Genomic DNA, 21,645 nt, shown 5'->3' with positions numbered 1-21,645 from the left:
ATTAAAGTTATTGACAAGAGTTTCAAGAAATTGTTTTTATTCAAATATTCTAAGATATTCATGAACACATCCTTCATTTGAGAACTGGAAGTACTATATATTTTAACTTCTAATGATGAACTTACAGGCAAATACTAGCAAGCATTCACAGCTTTATATTTTCCCCCCTCCCTTACACACTCCATGATCCACCATTCCGATCTAGAAGCTCTGTTAAAGGCCTTTTTAACAAATAGAGCTGGGGACTGTCAACAATTTCAGTTTCATCTTCAATTTCTGCGGCACAGGTTGCTTATTTTAGCTATGTCTCGGATTCTTCTTTGTCAGACGGCTTGTAGGTTGTCACCCTCAATTCTTCTGTGAGTACTTTTATCGAATCCGAAATTTCAGCCTTGTACACATACATCTTAGTCATAACCAAGAAGAAAATGAAGTTCAAGACGTTTAGTACGGTGAAAAATGCATAGTAGTAGTCAAGATGAGAAGCATTTAGGTTGTTCAGAATCCATCCTTTGTGACCATGCTTCTTGGTGATGTGAGAAACTGTTGAAAGAAGGAAGCTGCTAAGAAAGTTTCCCATCCCCAAAGTGGTCATGGCATAAGAAGTCCCAAGACTCTTCATACTTTCAGGTGCCTGGTCATAGAAGAACTCAATCTTGGCAACCTCTAGAAAAGCATCAGCTGTTCCCATGAGCACAAATTGGGGAAGTAAAATAAATATGGTTATGGGAACTTGTCCTCCATTTTCGACTACGCCATGTTCCTTTGCAAGATTAAGCCTATACCTCTCAGTTAGAGATGCAACGACCATAATAATAATGTGGAAAAGCATTCCAATTGCCATTCTTTGAAGGAGAGTGATTCCTCTAGGATTTTTTGTCAACTTTTGCATGATCTTGACGAAGAACCGGTCATAGAGCACGACGCTGACAAGCATGGAGAGGGTCACAAATCCAGATAAACTTGCAGGGGGGATTTTGAAGCTCCCGATGGCTCGATCAAGGGTGGTGCCTTGCTTTACAAACAAGGTATTTATTTGTGCCACCATAGTGCTTGGTACAAATGTGGCTACCAAGATTGGGACCATTCGTATCATTTGCTTGGTCTCCTCTATTTGGGTTACTGAGCATAGCTTCCATGGACGGTTTGAGCCTGTTTTCACAGCAGCTTTGTTGAGGAACCTGAATGAATATACACATCACCAAATCTTCAGAACAGAGTTACCTAAAAAGAAAAGAAAAGCCTAAGTCAATGAATGTATATTTACAAACCTTAAGGTTGGTGTGGAATCAATTCTGAATTTTCCTGTCTTTGTATAATCCTCCAAGTTAAGCTCATGGAGCTCCTTAGGGTCACTAGGCAGAGTCACAGTCCATTTCCTCACTGCAGCAACTATGACCTTAGCCATCCTTGTGAAGGGGCTGCCAGTAGGCACCTTGTGCCTGTAAAATGGTGTGCCAGCCAAGAAGATTATAACAGATATAAGAAGGCCAAGAGTTGGAAGGCCATAGCCCAAGGCCCAGCCAACATTGTCTTGTATGTAGACAAGAACTGTGTTGGCAAAGAGTGTGCCAAAGAAGATGCTGAACATCCACCAGTTGAAGAAGGAGAGCTTATGGTTTTTCTCTTTTGGATCAAAATCATCAAACTGGTCTGCTCCAATGGTTGATATGTTGGGTTTTGTTCCACCTGTTCCAATGGCAAGAGTGTAGAGGGCACCATAGAACACAGCTAGATGTAATGGGGAGGCCTTCTTGCAGTTTTCGACATGGGGATCTCGGCAGGGAGGTGGTTTCAAAGAAGGAAGTGAAACTGCTAGGGTTAATACAGACATTCCCTGCAAATTAATTATAAATAAAAAAAACAAACAAACAAACAAATGATGAGATTAGATAATTAATTAAGCCCCATCAAATAATTAATTAATTAATTTGTCCTTCTTGTATTTTTCTCAACCCAATCTTGACATCATCATGCCCCTAGCTTAGACTAAAATGTTTTGGACCATATCCACACCACATGATTGGGTTGATTAATGTGGTCTTATATAGTTGACTCAAGAGAAAAATACGAAAATGTATAGACGTAGACAATGATGTAGAAAAAGACGTATACCTAAACTATACATATGACCGGCGCCGGCCAGAAAAATTCAAAGTAGTCGCCTAGTTGTGACATCAGACAGAGTCTAGATGACAGCGATGTGTTCCTATTATTGAGGTTTCAATAATTATATTCTCTTATGAAATATAATTAGTCCAATTAGACTACGTGCTTGTCTTTTTGTAATCGAATAACGACACATTTGCGTTTGAAATGGTGGGTAGAAATGGACGGTGAAAGCAAATATGTTGACTTAGACCAGTCACAAGTGCATGCATGAGTGGTTTGAACGACTTACGGATAGATAGATAATGGAAGCAATGAGAAATGTCCAATAACGACCCAAATGAGCATCGGCCACATATGCTCCCAAAATAGGAGTGATCCAAATGGTGCCAACCCAATTGGTCACATTATTCGCAGAAGTCACAGTCCCTTGGTGAAGCTTGTTGGTCAAATACACAATCAAATTCGACGATATTCCATAATATGCCATGCGTTCAAACACCTCATACACTGCAATGTACAAGTCAAAGAAAATCAACTTGGGGGAAGAAATTGCATGCATTTAAAGTTCAAGTATGTGGACATAGAAAATCAACTAGGGGGAAGAAATTGCATGCATTTACACTAACATCTCTCAAGTTTTCGGTGTACTATACTTTTAAAGTTATCTACAAATGATTGATTTCTTCTGTGTTACTTTTAAATTGATCGATGAAAGCCAGAGACAAAATAAATATCTAAAGCAACAATTGCTTTTTTGTTTTTTGAAATATATTATTTTCTTAAAATAATCAAAGCAATATTACTAAGATTGATTACTTACAGATTTCATTTTAAACAATTGTAGGTTTAACTTGTAGTAAGGTTAGTCTACACTTTTTCAAGAACCCCAAAGGGACAAAAAGAACAAGTGCAAATATAGAAATGTGAATCTGTTTCATCATGCGAAGCTGGTACAATGCTATTTGTTTGTTTTTGTGTGCTTAGGAGAGAGAGAGAGAGAGAGAGAGAGAGAGAGAGAGAGAGAGAGAGAGTATAGCAGTGTAAATGCAAGCAATGTTAGCCAGCCAACTATATGTGTTGGGTTAGGTAGTGAGATAGTGTGGTGTGGGAGCAATGGGGAAATAAATTGTGGATGCTCTAAGTAGGTAGTGAGATAGGTGTGGTGTGGGTTGGGAGAGTGGGTATATACACCCTCATTCATTCATGAGCCAGATCAGTCAACCAATCACAATTAACGCAAAATAATATATATTAATTAAGCAAATCAGTGAAAGTTCATGCAATTTCATCATCCACTGACTTCTTAATATCTTCTTCATGCAAATTTTCAGACACAGAACCAATAAAACTTCTCATCACAAAAGAGTTGCTTGGCTCAGAAATCAGACCAATTATAATCTGCCCAAATTAACAACTTCCCAGAACAATAAACTGAGAGAGAGAGAGAGAGAGAGAGAGAGAGAGAGAGATACGTACCAACAACAAAGGAGCAAGCAGTCCATCCACCTCTCTTGGATCGAAGGACAGGGTTTCCTTTAAGATCCACAGTCCCATCTTGTGTGTACTGATCGACCCTTTGCCCTTCTTCAGCTGCCATGCCTTTGTTTGTGCAGCTCTAGTTAGCTCTCTGTAATTTATTGAACTTGGTCTTCCCACTTCACTTGCCAAAGCCAATAACCTTTTTATAGACCTCGACTGAATGCTTTTTTATTCGGCAAACGTATTTCTGTACAAACATATACAAACGTATTTTTTCTTTTTTTAAAAATGAGTTTGCTTTATAATATGTTGCTTCAATAATGGGGACTTCAAATTTCGTTATCCATACAAGAGTTAAAAGTTATGATTGACTTTTTTATTGTTTATATTGTTAAAAAGACACTCTCTCCTGTCAATTGTTATATATATATAAAAATCTTATTATACCCTTCTTACTTTTTTGATCATCTGCTTTGACTTTTCTGCTATAATTTATTTGACTTTTGTTATCCACACGCCATCTCATCAAAATTTAATTTTAAGAATTTAAAATTCATAAATCATCCTTAAAAAAGAAATAAAATGCCCTAATTGGATTAACAAGAAACTTAACATCCTCTAGTAATTTTTTCTTTTTTTTTTCTTCTTCTTCCTTTTTCTGCAATGTCTACCCCAAAAATCTTAGCTCTCAGCAAGGTCTTTTTTTTTTTTGGGTTAGATTCTATTTGCGTCCATGATCTTTCACACGAAACTAAAATACAGATAAACATACCTGACACCATTTTCTGGAATACACAACCACTGAACTCATTCAACGACAGCAGCATCAGTAGCAACACAAGCAACAAGACACGAACGGCTTAAGGGTTCTGCTCTCTCTCTTAGAAAATATTTCAGTTCTCTCTTTATGATGAGATTAAGGTTAGAGAATGTGTCTGATGAAAGCACCTATATAGGGTCGTCTCTACTCATCACCAAGGTTCGACTTGACTATCAAGCAACGGTTCACGCAAAAGGAAATAAATATGCTTTAATTGGCTTCAAAATAATTTTTCTTAATTCACAAGATTTTGAGCTGCAAGGTACATATAACCTAATTTAAACTCTTATCAAACCTCACTAAGTCAATAACTCATGAAATATAACCTCGCATCTAGTGCACCGATTTAAATAGAAATATAAATTTTTTTTCCCCAAAATATGTAAACACATATCTTCAAACCTCACGATACTCTACAAGGAGACGATCCTTGAAAAGGACACACATAATAGACGGTTTAAGTTGAATTATGATATATTGTGAAAAAGTGCCAAGAGTTATATATGGTTACGTCTTTTCTTAAATAAGGAATCTATCTTAGATTACACTCTATACCATGGGAATAAATCAAACGCTAGTTGATTAGAAGTTTCCTAGTCCATATGCATAGTAAATTAACGTTGTTTGGCAGTAGTAGTTTGTCAAGTAGGGCCAACAATATACAATGCCAAAATATCTAAGTACGTAATTTTGTCGACTTGGGTCATGATCAAGATGAATGGTTTTCGTGATCTATGTTTAATTATATAATCATTCAAATAGAGACTTAAAAATATAAATTCTAGATATAATCAAATAATGCAACAGATAATATTATATATAGTGATATTTTAATTACTAAAAACTCAATAGAATCTTCAACGAGTGCAGACAAGAATCTAATGGAGGATCAGTATATATCTATATAATCCAATAAATTGGATAAATGATATTGTAGTTTGGGATTTATTTCTGGACATGATCTGCTTGACTTTCGTTCTCCACATGCCATTTCATTAAAATTTAATCTAAGGGATTTAAACTTGACACATTATCATTTAGCAGTAAATTGAGTTTTTATTTTAAGGATGATGTGTCAAGTCATTTATATTAAATTTTAATGAGGTGACATGTGGAGAATAAAAATCAAGCAAATCATGGCAGAGAAAATCATACCAGAGGATCCGAATCCTTATTTTTGTCCCTCTAGTATTAATTAGATGTGCATAAGTGATGTCTGAGCCTTTGGTAATCGATTAATTATATATGGAGAAAAAATTAGATGCGATATTCATAAGAGTGGTGATTTCCCCACTCCAATTTTATTCACTTACACTCCATTTTATAACTAAAAAAAGGAGTGTAAGTGGATAAAATTGGAGTGGGTAAATCATTATAATATAACAATTTTAATAGCTTTTGTTAGTTTGCTAATAACTTTAAGCGACTTTGCAATCATGCCAACTAGCTCTTGATCTAGTGACATATCAACTTCGCTAAATATGTCACTCGTGTTGAAAGAAGTTTATCGTGTTCGAATCACCCTCTCTCTTAATAAGAAAGAAAAAAAACACTTTTGAAGTGAACAATTTCAATAAGATATGGTTAATTAACAAAGGAAGAAAACAGGATGATATACAAAACAGATCATCTTAAGCCTACAGCTCGCTATTTCCTCACCCGGCATGGTCATCGTGTCGCCATATATAACAAGAATGGAATAATGCCAAGCATGACCAAAGCAATAAAAGGACCAGCAACTGTTAGAAGAAGAAAAATGGCAACGATGAGAAGAACATTTTTTTCCATAGATCCTATTTTTGGAGCACCAGAAGTGTCAGGGGAAGGGGTGCTTGACATAAAATCTTGCTCAGTTTCTTGCATTATGCGATGATCTGTGGGGCTGCATGGATGTAGATCTGCACATGTTTAAACCGTACGTTAATATAATTAATCACTTTGAAGTCAGGAATATTATTCAGTGTTCATATAATTTGATATCATATGAAAGAAAGTACATAGAAATCAGTTGAACTTAATATATAAATCATTATGCCGGATATTTTTTAAGGATCAATTAGAAGCTAGCCAAAAATAAAGCACATAGTAATCATGTAGCTAGGAAGTAGTTTATGCATATATATAGACCTCTGTGGCTGGACTATTTTTAATTTAGTTGGACTAATGTCATGGCCGATGTTTGGTAAACTTATAAATGCCTAGATTGAACGTATTAATTAGACAACAATCCAATCAAGTGTAGAATTCTCATCTAAAGGAGTGAGACGACTCATACTCGATTCCAATCGAGTTTAGGCCAAGCCATCAAACGAGGCTATATGGTTAAGTACTGGAACAATATATATGTATACATTTATGCGTTAATTCTCAATCTCTCAAAAGCATTGAAGTAACAAAAAGAAAATCTTTTGTACAACGAGGTTCAGAAAAAGAACTCACCATGAGGCATGTCAACGACAGAAGTAGGGAGATTCTTTGCAGACGACTCTGGAGGTACACAATCTTTAGAAAAAACAAGTCCAATCAAGAAGAAAAGAACCATTGTGGCCTTAATGACAGCCATCGATATAGCCCAGCCAAGTTCCAACCACTCAAAGACACAACGAGAGAGTGATTAAGAGCGTAGCTTTTTGGTTGTTAAGAAGGTGCACATATGATTTGATAATCTAGGTTCCCGTTATAAAGGAAGTAAATTTGTTCCTTCTTTTGCAAGGTAATCCTAGAGAAAGTCACCTGGCTAAAAGAGGCAATTAAAATATGTGTGGCCATTCCTAGTATGTTATTGCTCGAATCTTGAATAATCTTCTTGCTAATTTGCTAATATGTTTCACTTACAATGACTTTTTGAACCCTAAATAAAAAAGTTTTTAGGAAAGTTTTTAAACAAAAAACTTAGCTTTTTTTTTTCTTCGGACATTCGAATTTTATTCAATTTATTGAATTTTTTTTTTCTGGATGTTGATTGATTACATGATGCATTTTCAATGAATGGAATTTACTTGAGATGAAACATAATAATTCCACTTTTTCATTATTAAAGCAAAGCTTGGCAATTTTTTTTGTTCTTCTCGGAGGACTTTACAAGAGAACGCTTACCTAATACTGTTCTCACTTAAACTTGCTTAACACTATTGGAATTGGTAGAATCGCAACCAAAAAAAATTATTAAGGAAAAAGAGAATTCGAACTTAAAACCTCTTTGTTCGAAATGATTCTGGAGTTTTTATGGGTGCCCTAGCCATGCAAAGCCCTCACGGGGTTTCCATTCTATCGGCAGAATTGCAAGCGATTTATAGAGGAGTTTTATTTGCTGCAGGTGCTGGGTTTTTCCCTCTCCTCATAAAAACTGACTCTTCTGGGACTGTTATGATGATTAATTCAGGGAAGCTTATTTGGGCTACTGTCAGCAACATCGTGGATGATGTGAGAGACTTGCTCATGCAATTTTCTTTAAAGGAAGTCCAATTTCGACCTAAGCAGTGTAACAAAGTGGCTTATGCTATTGTCCATTTTGCTTTACACGAACAATGTCATTATTAGTGGTTAGAAGAAGGCCCTGTATGACTAATGAATTGTATTATTGATGACCTTATTATAACCAATACTTCGGTTAATGAAATTTACTTCTTTTCAATAAAAAAAAAAACAGAAGAACTTAAAACCTCTTTCAAGAGTTAGTAAAAAGAAATCATATAAAGGTTAATCCAAAGAAATCATATAAAGCAAAACTTATCCAAAGAAACCCAACCCAACCCAATATCATTGGGCTTCCCTCTTAAAAATCTGTAAAGCTCCTACAGTGACACCGTGCGCGTATGTGTCTATGAAAGCACACAGGGACTGAGAGACTCAGAGAAAAAACTGAAATGGCAGAGAACAAAGCATTCATAACCCATCAGCTTCAGTCTGTGAAGCGCAAGTCTGGCAAGTCCTACAGTCAGCTAGCGAAGGAGACAGGCCTCACCAACGTGTATGTTGCTCAGCTTCGGAGGCGCCAAGCTCAGCTCAAGCCAGAAACTGCCCCTAAGTTGCAGGCTGCCCTGCCCGACCTGCCCCAAGAGCTCATTAAGGAGATGATGATTCCACCCTTGAGGTCCTATGACCCTAATTTGATCCAAGATCCCACTATTTACAGGTGGGTCATCTCAAATTGTGTCCTTTAATTTTTCATGAGTTTAGGTTCTAACTTCTGATAATCAAATGGGTTTATTTGGGTTATACATATATAATATATAGACCATATTGTTAATTTTTTGTAAGCATTGATTTAAGACTTAAAGACTATGATGAAGGTATCTATGGATGATATGGGTTATCATATTGGTATATTGATGGTGAAGTGGATCTTGTTTTCTTGTGTTAAATTGGATGTGATTGAGGCTAAAAGAAGATTACTATGGAACCCAACTTTTTTCCAGCATTTCTTTTCCTGACTGTCTCAAATGGTTTGAGTCCCACAGTATCATGAATCCAATTGGGATGTAAGAGATGTGTAATAATGAAAATATTGATAAAATATATGAAACAATGATGATATTGAAATTCAGTGCAAAACTGATATTGTTCCTTGGAAGTTATGAATTATCCTTCTAGTTGGTATGCCTTCAATTTGCTGATTTTCAATTCTGTAGGTTGAATGAAGCAGTTATGCATTTTGGTGAAAGCATCAAGGAGATTATCAACGAGGAATTTGGTGATGGCATGTAAGTTTCATTTTGTGTCTTTGTGTCTTGATTCAAAATGCTATAGAATTACAATAAAGTTTTTGACATACTGGTTTTTGATGAACTTTGCTGAGCTGGTTGTTGCAAAAACTGTTGTGAAATTTGTATATGACATGTTTTAACCAATATACCTGGCTATAAAAATCTATTTTGGTTGTTTGTTTCTTAACTGATCATTCTTGTTTTACGTATAGTATGTCAGCTATAGATTTCTACTGTTCAGTCGACAAAGTTAAAGGTGTGGATGGCAAGGACCGGGTAGCCCTAGTATTTGATGGGAAATATTTGCCTCATTCTGAGCAGGTCAGTTGCTACTGCTGCCTTATTCTGATAGTAACTTGCAGAAAATTAAAATTGAAAAATAAAAAGTTAAGCCTAAAATTGTAGTGAATTAGTAATTTATCGCAGCAGCAGACTTAGAAATTCAATTTTGTTATAGTTTTTCCAAGTTGAAAATCCTCAGCTCTAATCTTGAGATGCAACAACGAGCAACATCAAACTAATGCGTGCAAGTTTGCCACATCTCAGTCGGCAAAATATTCTGCTCATGTGACAGATTGGTTTTCTTTTCTTGTTCTTTTTTTCATATGGTGACAGATAAGTTAGAAATGGTGAAGCATTAACCTTAGAACTAGGACTATGATTAGATGATAATACTAATCTTCTTCATTTGTTCAATTTGGGAAAATTCAAGGCCTGCTGACAAGGCTGTGCCTGTTTAAAATTGTTTATTATATTTTTGGCTTGTAAAATGCATGTATACTTTCTAGGCCGAGTCACTGAGATTCTAGGCTGACAGTTGAAGAACCTGAGAATTATTTACCTATATATCTCCTGGCCCTTAGAAATACTGCATACTTTACGTCAATCGGTCTGAGCCACAAAATATATTCAGTTAACACCCTTTACTATATTTTTCTTTAATTATGCTTACAATATTTCATTTCCATTGACAGAAGTCAGAGCACATGGTTTCAAGGCTGCATTTGGAACGATAATGTACAGCCTCATGCTTAAGCAGGTGATGTAAACTTTTATCAGTAAACTCCTTGCATTTCCATATAGTTGTTGGTGCTTCCTGGCTGTTTTCTAAACAAAATCTTATTCGGTTGACATGATCCTTTGTTTAATTATGCTTCATATCTTCAATTTTTTTATGGACAGAAGTTGGAGCACATATATGTCAAGGCTGCAATGGAAATAATTTGCCTCATTCTCAGGCAGGTGTTGTAAACTTATGCCCCCTTCATCAATAAACTCCTTGTATTGCTCTGTAGCTGCTAGTGATTCCTGGCTTTGTTAAATGAAATCTTAGTTTATAGTATGGTGTTGTAAGAAAGTCGGAAGCGCATACGCTGCAAGGAAGATAACAAACTTTGTCCCCTTGGTTAATAAACTTTTTGCATTTCCCTATAGTTGATGGTTCCTAGTGCTGTCCGGCTTTGTTAAACAAAATCTTAATTGTTTGTGTGGTGCTTTGACATTGAATAAGCAATAAAACTTACAGGAACACGATGTTTTCGATAACGAAGGAAATGTTCACAATATATTCAAGTGGCTAAACGATCTCTGGTTTGGATGAAACTTTTACAGAACTTGTATTTATACACTTTCCAAATCTAGTAGTCAAGTGAAATGAAACATTACATTTTTTTTCTTTTTTTTTTGGGGTCATCCACAACTTTATACCTGAATGTTGAAACAATCACATCAAATATTTCTTACTTCTTGTCAGCTTGTGAAGCCAAAATCATCAACTTAACAGTTGCTCAAAAAACAATCTTAACAATTTCAAGAGGACTTATAAAGTTTGCATTCACCATTCCAATTTCTAAACTTATAACATCCTAAGAGCGACTCCACCAAGGAGCCCAAGCCCAGGGCTGGGGGGAGGCCAAGCGAAAAACCCAGTTTCAGCAGGCCACTTTTTCCCAGGTTGGATGTGGGACCCACGAAGACGGGCTGGCCCGAAGGCAAGTCTCGCTTGACCTGCAGCCTGAGGGGGAGGATGACGTCAGTGTGCTGTTCAAATTTTTTTTGCCACCAACGAGTAAAAATCGCGGACATTTTATTCTACTTCTACTATTATTCACTTTCAACACCAATCCTCATGCATTTTATTCTACTTCTACTATTATTCACTCTTTACTCAACATTTTATTCTCTTTCAAATTGTATTTTTATTTCTTATCTTTATGGCTTCTTCTATCAAAATCGGAGGGGCGTGGAGCACCATGGAAAATGTTTTCTTGTGTGAGTGTTGGGTCCAAATTAGTCATTGTCCCGTGTCAGGCAATGAGATGAAATTTTGTCATATGTGGAAAAAAATTCATGGCGAATTTTGTGAAAGAGTTCCAGGGTCGACTCGTACGGAAATGGCATTGTCTAGTAGGTGGAAAATTCTCAATAAAGAGTTGGGAAAATGGAGAGATACCTTGGCAAAAGTGAGGGACAACCATAGAAGCGGGGAAAATCTTAGTAGTGAGGTAAATATTTTGTAATTTTCGTTTTATTAAGTGTAATGTCCTAATATATATATATATATATATATATTTTAATGTTTCTTGCATTTTCAATATTTTGTTAATATTTCTTGCATTTCCAATATATTTGTAAGGTTAATTGCATTTCCAATTTTTTTTTTATGTTACTAGATTATGCAAGCACGGATGTGGTTTGGTGCAACTTGGCAAGGCAAAAAATCTTTCAACCATCAAGAATGTTGGGAGGTGGTGAAAAATTGCAAATGCTTCACAATTATTCCCACAGGTCCCCCCGTTATGTTAAATGAGACGCCACTCCATGATTCAACGACATCGGATTCACCTTTCTATTCCCCTATGAGTTAAGACTCACCCATTGAAAAAGAGCTAAGGCCCATTGGCCGAAAGGCTGTGAAGGCGAAGAAAGTGAGTAATTCTAGCACTAATACATCAAAAAATTTGGAGGAAATTGCAAGGCAAAGCGCCATAAGAATTGAAATGGACCTGAAACACCAAGAGAACGAGATGGCAATTCGAGCAGAATATGTAAAAGAAAGGGAGTATTTGCACAAAGAACACATTGACAAGAAGGATCGGGAAACCATGGCCATAGATACAAGCCATATGTCCCATGAAACAAAACAATTTTGGAAGCTAGAACGAAGGGATGTTATGAAAAGAAGACTTTTATGTGACGATGGACCTAGCAACACAGATTTGTTAAATGATCAAAACCATTAAATTAGTTGGCATACCTTTTATTTATTTGTATTTTTCATGTTTTGTATTAAAGTAGTTGTAATTCATGTATTTTATTTTATTAGTAGTAATTCTTAATGATTGAGGTAAAAAAAAATATTATCCAAATTAATTATTGAGGTAAAAAAATTTGTGAAAAAAATAAAAAATGAATAGTAATTGCCTTTTGCCATGGCAACCACTATTCAAGTGAATAGTGGCTGCCCTAGCCCCCTCGGCGTGGTTGCCATGGTAATGGGCAAATGAGTGGAGTTGCTCTAATAACATTCAATATTCCACCAAAATAGCAAACTAACATATTTTACAAATTGATGACGATGTGTGGAACTAGCCTCTCCGCGCATGCGGGAGGCATTTTTTATTTTATTTTTAAAAAATTTATTTTAGAATTAAAAAAGATAATTGATAGTTGTGTTCCATAAAAATATGATCAATTATCTTATTTTTCTTTTGATTTTAATTTTTTTAAATATGAAAAAGTGTGAATTTACCATATTATCCTTATTTAATTAAACTTAATATCAACTTTTTCATATTAAAAAAATTAGAATTAAAAGAAAATTCAGATAATGAATCTTATTTTTATGGAACACAACTACCCATTATCTTTTTTAATTCTAAAATAAATAAAAAAAAAATTTTTAAAAAAAAAGCCTTTCACAGGCGCGGAAGCGCATGCAGAGAGGCTAGTATATTGATAATCAATAAGAAAATGTCAAGTGCCAAAACAAAAAAATTAGCACATGTGATTTGGTTCGATTTATGCAGTTTCCATATAGACCAAATCAAATCAAACTACAAAACTCAGTTGATTAGTTCTATTTGACTGTTCAATTTGGCTGATTTCGCCCCCACCCCCCCAAATCAAAATACAAAACTCAGTCGATTTCCATTAATTTAAAAAAAATACTAGGGTTAACCAAGGTGGTTGGTGTGAGTGGTTCGGCACTCTCATTCCTTAAGAGAGATCAGGGGTTCGATCCCCGCTCTCGTATGGAGTCACCACTTTGGCCAGCACTTTACCCCTTACGGGCCGACCCGGTGTGAGCGGGGATTAGTCTGGGTTGTGGTTAAGGCTTAAAGGTGTCACCCATAGTTGAGGCCCATCCAGGACAACCTCGTGGTTCATACCAAAAAAAAAAAAACTAGTGTTGTCAAGCTGTCAAAAAAAGAAGAAGAAAGGATTATAAAGCATCGGTGCCTTAATTGTGTCATTGATATATCAGATTTGCATATCTAAGATCATTATAGGTTGATTCACAACAATATGAATAGTGTATCCACCCAGGAAAAATAATCAACAGTAATTAATGGTTATTTTTCTTTCCTTTTTTCTAAAATTTTTAGTTTAGATAAGGTTGGGGTCCTATGTAACACTTGGCAGTAATTAGCACAAAGTAAGGGATTTATGCCTAGTTTGGGATTGTTGTCACTCTTAAAAATGTTGCTTATGCTGTGCTTTGAAAATAATTAGTTGTAAACCAAGGTGGTTGGTGTGAGTGGTTCGGCACTCTCATTCCTTAAGAGAGGTCAGGGGTTCGATCCCTGCTCTCGTACGGAGTCACCACTTTGGCCAACACTTTACCCCTTATGGGCCGACCCAGTGTGAGTGGGGATTAGTCTGGGTTGTGGTTAAGGCTTAAAGGTGCCAGCCATAGTTGGGGCCCATCCAGGACCACCTCATGGTTCAGACCAAAAAAAAATAATTAGTTGTAAAGTAAAGTAAAGCAGCTCAATGTTTGGTAAACAATATATTTTAACATAAAATTGTTCGGTACAAAATAATGACTAAAAGCAGTGTCAAAACAATTTGATAAATTTTAATATAAAATTGTTGTAACTGTGAATAATGATTAAAATAGACATGATGTTGAAAGTGTTATGTACTAATCATGTGGTGGTAGTGGTGGTGATGGAGTGGAGGTGGTGGTGGTGATGAAGGTGGAGTTGGTGGTAGTGGAGGTAGTGTCATTTTTTAAAATGAATGATGGTATTTTGGGAATTAAAAAAAATTCATTAAAGGTTCATTTCTACTTATTTTGAAAGTAGCTTTGAAAAGCAATTCAGAGTCTGTTTTTAAAAGTTGCTGTCAAAAGGTCACTGCTTTTTAAATAATCCGGATATTTTATTTTTACCAAATACCTTAAACTGCTTAACTTTAAAATGAAGCAGATTTTTGGCCAAAAAAAGCAATCCCAAATGGATCCTTAATCAGCAAAACAAATCAAGAAATTCATGCATTTCTTTATAAATCCAACTAAGCCCACGTAATTTTCCTTTTCTGGAGATGACATCCATTAGAAATATAAAATACAATGAACCAATTTATGGCCAAGCATGCCAGCTTTGATGCATGCACTATTTTCCATTTTTTTAGATTTTTCTTTCTCCTTTTAAGTAAACCTAATTCTCAGGGCTTATAGCCTTATTTAAACCCCCACCACCTCTTGGGTTCTCAATCACCCAAAGCATCGGCAAAATCAGATCCAAAGCAGCAATATTTCAGACCACTCAACCATGGCATCTCAAACTTTGCTCTCTCTTCTTTTGGTCACTGTCTTCCTATCAGGCAAGAAAGCATTAGGTTTTGTTGTTTATGTTATTGTGTATGAAATTAGGATCCTCTATTAATATTTTTGTGTGTTTGGATTTAATTTGTGTTGGCATTAGTACAAGATAAAGAAAATTTTCCTATTTTTAAGCATTTATGGTTTTTGTTAGGAAAATGATTTAAGTTCATACTTGATACCAACAGTACGATTTTGATGATTAAGTTGAGGATTCGAACACATGTTTTGATATATGATACTATTTTAATAAGATTTATTTTGTACTGATTTAGAATTAATTTTTCTTTTTTCATGTTTACCATTGAATCACTGAAAACCTATTCATTTTCCATGACATGCAGGGGCTAATTCAGCCACATTCACATTCACAAACCGTTGCCCCTATACAGTTTGGCCAGGAGCCCTAACTGGGAGTGGTGCACAATTATCTTCAACCGGATTCGAGTTAGCATCCGGCGCCTCCTCGTCTTTGGATGTCCCTTCTCCATGGTCCGGCCGCTTCTGGGGTCGAACCCAGTGCTCCACAGATGCCTCAGGAAAGTTTATTTGTGGCACTGCAGACTGCGGCTCTGGTCAAGTTGCATGTAATGGTGCTGGTGCAATCCCACCAGCATCGTTGATAGAATTGACTCTGGCCCCGAGTGGAGGGCAAGATTTCTACGATGTTAGTCTCGTTGACGGCTTCAACGTGCCTCTCGAATTAGCCCCACTAGGAGGGTCTGGTGGATGCAGCACCACAAGCTGCCCAGCTAATGTCAATAGTGTTTGCCCAGCAGAGTTGGCCGTAAAAGGGTCAGTTGGGGGTGTGATTGCATGCAAAAGTGCATGTTTGGCTTTCAACCGGCCGGATTATTGTTGCACGGGCACATTCGGGAGCCCTAATACATGCCCTCCTACCGATTATTCAAAGATATTCAAGAGCCAGTGCCCTCAAGCTTATAGTTATGCTTTTGATGATAAAACTAGCACTTTCACATGTACTGGTGGACCTAACTATGCGATCACTTTTTGTCCGTGATAGAATTAAATGTGCCTACAGTAGGAGAAATTTTTAAATGTTCCAGGTACACCACGTGTTTGGTGTACCATCCAATAAAAATTAGTAGAAAGATACTGCAAAATAAAAATTAGTAGACGAATACATCATTTCTTATTTCTTGTTACCAAATGTGGTGATTGTTCAATATCATTGCTTAATACCAAATGCGTGCTCACTATTATTTATTGTAGTATAAATTTATGTCATCATGTAAAATTACTCAAAAGGAGTTATACTAATAAAGAGCACAATGTCCCTTCCCTACTGAGTATCATGCCGATTAAATACTTATGATTAACATCAAGAGACCCCCTCAAGGTTTGGGGTCATTCTTAATATGGGTCCCCGGGTTTTATTTTCATCATTTTACACCCTATAGTTTTCAAATTCGCCCAATCTACACCGTCCGTCAAGTTCATCATTAGATTTTCTGTTAAATTGGTGATGTGGCAATTGTGGTACCCACTTTGATGCTGATGTGTGAAAAATAAAAATAAAAAATTCTTTAAAAATATTATTAAATTAGATTTTTAAAAACAGGAAAAATATATATATATTCCCCACTCTCTCTCTCTCTCTCTCTCTCTCTCCTCCTATCTCCCTCACTCTCTCTGCCCAGAACTTGAAAACCCCACCCACATATCCGCCCCTCCCCGACTCACTATCTCATTCTCTCCCCTTCTTAAGCACTCAGTGAAACATGATACAAACTCTATACACGCTAGCCACAACTAACTCATCTTCATACCGACATATGCAAGCTCTTAGAAGAGAGAAAAAAAAATGATAAGCTCTGACTCCCAATGCTCTTAGTACCTTTTCAACATCATACCCACACTGACCTGCAAAAACAAACTTTCAGGTCATGCAACAGCATACAACATATCATATTCCCGCAGCCGCCAAAACCCTCTTCTGCATACCCCTAAAACCCTTCTCGCTCACCAAATTCTGAATACAGCCTGACTCGAACCCTTTCGACGAATCCAAACTCAAGCTCGAGCCCCAACTCAAACCCGCATCCGATCTAGAAATGCCACTTGTTGTGGAACTCCTGAATGGCTCTTCGGAGCTTTCAGCCACAGCTCGCTCCAAAATCTCTGCGGCTCTGTTCCGGTCATCGTTGGCTTCGCGATACGCAGAAACGGCGTCGTCGAGTGAAACCAAGGAGAAGACCTCTGTAAGCGCTCGGATCACCTTCTGGCCTTCGTCTTCTTTGGCGACTGGCTTCGGATCTACCGAGCTCTTCTTCTTCCTTCTCCTCTTCATGTGCTTCATCACTACATATATAGCTAGGGTTTGACGTAACCAAGAGAATCGGAAATGATAATTATAATGATGAATAAAACCCTAGCGTGAGAATAGAATACGATCAGGGATAATTTTGTTTCTGAGAGGATTAGGGTTTCTGAGATAGCTCGGTGCACCGGGGGAGGATCAGATCAGAAACCTTAAATTGGAGGGGCAGAGAGGGGCCACAGATGGAGAATTAGAGAAGGGAGCTTGGCTAATTTGGGGATTTATGAAAATAACAAGAGGAGAAGGGGAGAGAATGAGATAGTGAGTCGGGGTGGGGCGGAAATGTGGGTGGGGTTTGTATGGCTTCAATGGTGGTTGGGTGGGGAGGTGGTCGGAGATGGGTCGGAGATGTGGGTAGGGTTTTCAAGTTCTGGGCAGAGAGAGGGAGGGAGATGGGAGGAGAGAGAGAGAGAGAGAGAGAGAGAAAGTGGGGAATTTTTTTTCCTTTATGTTTTAAAAAATCTAATTTAATAATATTTTTAAAGAATTTTTTATTATTTTTGTTTACACATCAGCATCAAAGTGGGTACCACAATTGCCATGTCACCAATTTAACAGAAAATCTAACGATCAACTTAACGGACAGTGTAAATTGGCCGAATTTGAAAACTATGGGGTGTAAAATGATGAAATTAAAACCCAGTGACCCATATTAAGAATGACCCCAAATCTTGAGGGGGTCTCTTGATGTTAATCCAAATACTTAAAAATCACGGTTTTTTATTTCTTTTGTATAAGCGATAGTCTATGTTACTTTGAATTAATCTAATTGAATGGAAAATGGGATTCAAACTTGGATGTAAGAGGACGGACTCAGTACTGCCTTGACCAACTGATCTAACCTATATATGCAGTACAAAATCACGTTGTTACTAAATTAAACACATACCATCTTCAAGAAAATTTTACTCTTTATACCACTAGAAAGATTTGACTGTCAATCTTACTCTTAACTTTGTACTCAAGAAAAAATATATGGGCTAGTGAGAATCAAACCCTTTCATATATGGGCTAGTGAGAAACAGAAGATGGGCTTACTTTGATCTTCATCATTCAAAGCCCAGAAAGTAACCATTGTGGCCCAACCCAAAATTCCTAAAAACAGAGATAAATACTTCCTCATACCCTTATCCCTCGACACCCTAAACCCTCATCTGATTTCCTCACTCTCACTCTCCCTCAGTCCCATTCCCCTAAAAATGGTTCAAACCCTAGTCCGAGCCATTGCCATGGCCGCCGCCGCAACCACCACCACCGCCTCTCGCCACTCCACAATCTCTCTCCTCTTACCCAAACGTCTCTTCTCCACATCTAAGCTCACCCAACCTCCCTCCGTCCCATCTCTTATACTCGGCCGTCGCTCTCTCGCCCCGCTCTCGCATGCCGTCCGATTACCCACCGCCACCACCCGGTACACTCCGATCCGCTGCCGGGTGAACCGCTCCGGCGGTTCTTACTCGCCCCTTAACTCCGGTTCAAACTTCAGTGACCGTCCACCCACTGAAATGGCCCCGCTTTTCCCGGGATGCGACTACGAGCACTGGCTCATAGTCATGGACAAGCCCGGAGGTGAGGGTGCTACAAAGCAGCAGATGATCGATTGCTATGTTCAGACCCTGGCTAAAATCCTTGGGAGGTAATGATTCTTTGATTTCGAGTTTGATTAGTAGGAAAATGATGGAAACGTAATCGGGAAAAAAAAGATTTTTTTATATATCTGAAATGTTTTTGTAGTGTATTTGTTGTTGGAATTTCTTAGTTTTTTATTTAAAAAATTATTTGTTCGTAGCTATAATTAAATGTGTTTGTAATTGTAATTGAATAAGCGAATTTTAATTAATTTATTTTATTTCTTTGCATCGTGGGTGTTTGTATGCGTTAAACTTTTGTTGTTTTGTTACTTGTTGTGATGTGACAGCGAGGAAGAAGCGAAGAAGAAAATTTACAATGTGTCCTGCGAGAGGTATTTTGGTTTTGGTTGTGAGATTGACGAGGAGACCTCGAATAAGCTTGAAGGTCAGTGTTTTTAAATTGCATTGATGTTTTAGCTACCTGTTTCTGAGTGATTATACAAACTATTTATATGTGTTTATGTGATCATGAGTGTACATCTCTTTGTTTTAATTCTTTTCAGGCCTTCCTGGTGTTCTTTTTGTGCTTCCAGATTCATATGTTGATCCCGAATATAAAGACTATGGGGGTAAGTTTTTTGAGGATTTAATGGTTAACCACTTATGCGTCTTCAGATATCATGTTCTCTTATTTAAAACCTCTTGCACTTACAATTGAATAAAGAAGTTTCTTGAAGTAATTTGATTTCCGTATTGAGGTTTTAGTAATTTGAGTTTTTTTACACCTTTGTTCATCCATCTATTTGATAAAATGGCATACTTATTATGCTTTAGAAGATTTTATTCATTGTTTATCTGTCTCAGTGTGATACTTAACATCACAGTGAGAATGGGTTAACCATAGTGCGAAGGGATTGATTCTGGTTCTCTCAAAGTTATTTTTATCATTCTCAGTCCATCTTGGAGAAATTAAATAGGCCTTTGAGTTATTATTTAGCTTTGAATGCTAATGGACTTACATCAAATGTCTCTCTTAACTGTTGTGTGCTTTGTATACCTCATGGAGATGCAGATCTGGGGAGACGAAACATATTTTAGGAATTTTTACTCTTGTCTACAGTTTGTTTGGTTTAACATACATTAGAAGACATCCATACCAACAGTTTGTTCGTTTAACTTACATATTTCATTCTTCCCAGTCCATCTTGGCAAAGCTAATAGCCTTCAGTTGGCAATGTCTAGCTTTGAATGCTAATGGTCTCATAGTAACTCCCTCCATCCTGTTCTGTTGCTTCTTTTATGTTGTGGAGTTTCGGAATCATTGGAGTTGATACATTTGGTGACCCTTATCATTAGAAAGATATTTTTGCTGACAGTTGACAGTTTTCTGGATTTAACAAGAAGTTTTCTTTCTTTTAACTCCCAGTCCATCTTGGCAATGCTAATAGCCTTTGGCGATGTCTAGCTTTGAATGCTAATGGACTCATAATAATTCCCTCCATCCTGTTCTGTTGCTTCTTGTATGTTATGGAGCTTTGGAATCATTGGAGTTGATACATTTGGTGACCTTTATCATTAGAAAGACATCTTTGCTGACAGTTGACAGTTTGCTGGATTTAACAATAATTTTTCTTTCTTTTAAATCCCAGTCCATCTTGGCAATGCTAGTAGCCTTTGGTGATGTCTAGCTTTGAATGCTAATGGACTCATAATAATTCCCTCCAACCTGTTCTGTTGCTTCTTGGGTGTTGTGGAGTTTCAGAATCATTGGAGTGGATACATATGGTGATTTTGATAGTATGATCATCTCTGACTTGTAAATCTTGTTCAATTTGGTGCCAATATACTCTTAATGATTCACCAACAAGCATTATTGTCATGAGTATATATTATTGTTTGATTTGGTGCCATATGCATTGTTGCATTGTTTCTCTTTTACTGCTAAACAGTGTGACTTCATTCCATGTTCACCTTTATTTTAAAACTATGTCTATTCTTAAATTTATTATTAGTCTTAATTATCTTTGAATTTTCTAAAGGCTTCTTGTTCTTGTAACTAAATATTGTTAACTTTATTTAATGCAGCTGAGTTGTTTGTGAATGGAGAAATTGTTCAAAGGTCGCCTGAAAGGCAGAGGAGGGTGGAGCCACAGCCCTCGAGAGCTCAGGACAGACCAAGATACAATGACAGAACCCGATACGTGCGCCGAAGGGAAAATGTGCGGTAAAATAAATGCAAGGCCAGCTATGTACATATATCTATGGTGAAGAAAAAGGTTGTTTGCTTTGGTAGTTGAACTTGTGAGTTGTAACTACGAAATTGGATGATCATTATTTGCTGTTCTCAAACCCTTCAGTTGTTATGGACCTTCATGGCTTTGAGCAATGCCAAAACTTGAACAAGTTTAGCAGTTTTATGTATGCAATTTGACACTATATATTAGTGTTCTAGAGACCCTTTGGCCCCGTATAAATTATTATTGTGCTCCCATGCCCAGTTTTTCAGTTGTCTTTGTAATCGATATTTCTTATTCACAGAAGCATTTGCAAAGTAGAATGAATTTGAAATTCTTGGGATTGGGGATAAGCATTTTCTTTTTACAAAATCATCTGTTATTCATATTTTGTTTCTGCCGAGCATGGAACTCAATTATTTGTTGCAAAAAAGGGTTTGTATTGTTTTGTTTGAAATACGCTTAAAAAGGGATTTTAAATATACTCGGTCTATAAGCAGTGTCTTATGAAGAAAACATTGCATAGACATAAGAAATTTCAATTATATCTCTATT

General features: G+C 36.8%; 3 protein-coding genes and 1 pseudogene across 3 annotated transcripts; 3 read left to right on the top strand and 1 right to left on the bottom strand.

The window, feature by feature from the left end:
* Nucleotides 1–20: 20 nt before the first annotated feature.
* On the bottom strand, nucleotides 21–3,841 carry LOC110745722 (protein NRT1/ PTR FAMILY 5.2-like). The gene is made up of 4 exons (XM_021945846.2): nucleotides 3,589–3,841; nucleotides 2,402–2,619; nucleotides 1,272–1,837; nucleotides 21–1,181 (listed from the first exon to the last, which is right to left on the bottom strand). Exons 1-4 carry the CDS (start codon nucleotides 3,707–3,709, stop codon nucleotides 302–304), a joined length of 1,785 nt encoding a protein of 594 aa, XP_021801538.1. The 5' UTR covers nucleotides 3,710–3,841; the 3' UTR covers nucleotides 21–301.
* A 4,383-nt stretch (nucleotides 3,842–8,224) lies between these two features.
* CYN (cyanase) lies at nucleotides 8,225–10,550 on the top strand. Its single transcript, XM_021945861.2, has 5 exons — nucleotides 8,225–8,546; nucleotides 9,043–9,114; nucleotides 9,330–9,438; nucleotides 10,092–10,156; nucleotides 10,300–10,550. The coding sequence occupies exons 1-4, from the start codon at nucleotides 8,278–8,280 to the stop codon at nucleotides 10,131–10,133; spliced, it is 492 nt and encodes a 163-aa protein (XP_021801553.2). The 5' UTR covers nucleotides 8,225–8,277; the 3' UTR covers nucleotides 10,134–10,156; nucleotides 10,300–10,550.
* Nucleotides 10,551–14,894: 4,344 nt separating this feature from the next.
* On the top strand, nucleotides 14,895–16,078 carry LOC110745715 (thaumatin-like protein 1 pseudogene; annotated as a pseudogene).
* A 2,339-nt stretch (nucleotides 16,079–18,417) lies between these two features.
* LOC110745719 (plastid developmental protein DAG) lies at nucleotides 18,418–21,361 on the top strand. Its single transcript, XM_021945844.2, has 4 exons — nucleotides 18,418–18,921; nucleotides 19,204–19,301; nucleotides 19,420–19,485; nucleotides 20,942–21,361. Exons 1-4 carry the CDS (start codon nucleotides 18,485–18,487, stop codon nucleotides 21,082–21,084), a joined length of 744 nt encoding a protein of 247 aa, XP_021801536.2. The 5' UTR covers nucleotides 18,418–18,484; the 3' UTR covers nucleotides 21,085–21,361.
* The last annotated feature ends 284 nt before the right edge of the window (nucleotides 21,362–21,645 follow it).

The sequence above is a fragment of the Prunus avium genome, chromosome 1 (assembly GCF_965620075.1).
Source record: "Prunus avium chromosome 1, drPruAviu1.hap1.1, whole genome shotgun sequence".
Lineage (NCBI taxonomy): Eukaryota > Viridiplantae > Streptophyta > Magnoliopsida > Rosales > Rosaceae > Prunus > Prunus avium.
This window is presented reverse-complemented; position numbering and strand designations above follow the sequence as displayed.

What these genes read in the sequence shown, in the direction of transcription:
- LOC110745722 (XM_021945846.2), bottom strand. Translation starts at nt 3,709, where the DNA reads ATGGCAGCTGAAGAAGGGCAAAGGGTCGATCAGTACACACAAGATGGG. An exon ending in TGCTTGCTCCTTTGTTGTTG is followed by an intron (nt 2,620 to 3,588) that starts GTACGTATCTCT and finishes TGTACATTGCAG; the next exon opens with TGTATGAGGTGTTTGAACGC. An exon ending in CTTCCATTATCTATCTATCC is followed by an intron (nt 1,838 to 2,401) that starts GTAAGTCGTTCA and finishes ATTAATTTGCAG; the next exon opens with GGAATGTCTGTATTAACCCT.
- CYN (XM_021945861.2), top strand. Translation starts at nt 8,278, where the DNA reads ATGGCAGAGAACAAAGCATTCATAACCCATCAGCTTCAGTCTGTGAAG. An exon ending in GAGGAATTTGGTGATGGCAT is followed by an intron (nt 9,115 to 9,329) that starts GTAAGTTTCATT and finishes TTTTACGTATAG; the next exon opens with TATGTCAGCTATAGATTTCT. An exon ending in ATTTGCCTCATTCTGAGCAG is followed by an intron (nt 9,439 to 10,091) that starts GTCAGTTGCTAC and finishes TTCCATTGACAG; the next exon opens with AAGTCAGAGCACATGGTTTC.
- LOC110745719 (XM_021945844.2), top strand. Translation starts at nt 18,485, where the DNA reads ATGGTTCAAACCCTAGTCCGAGCCATTGCCATGGCCGCCGCCGCAACC. An exon ending in CTGGCTAAAATCCTTGGGAG is followed by an intron (nt 18,922 to 19,203) that starts GTAATGATTCTT and finishes GTGATGTGACAG; the next exon opens with CGAGGAAGAAGCGAAGAAGA. An exon ending in CGAATATAAAGACTATGGGG is followed by an intron (nt 19,486 to 20,941) that starts GTAAGTTTTTTG and finishes TATTTAATGCAG; the next exon opens with CTGAGTTGTTTGTGAATGGA.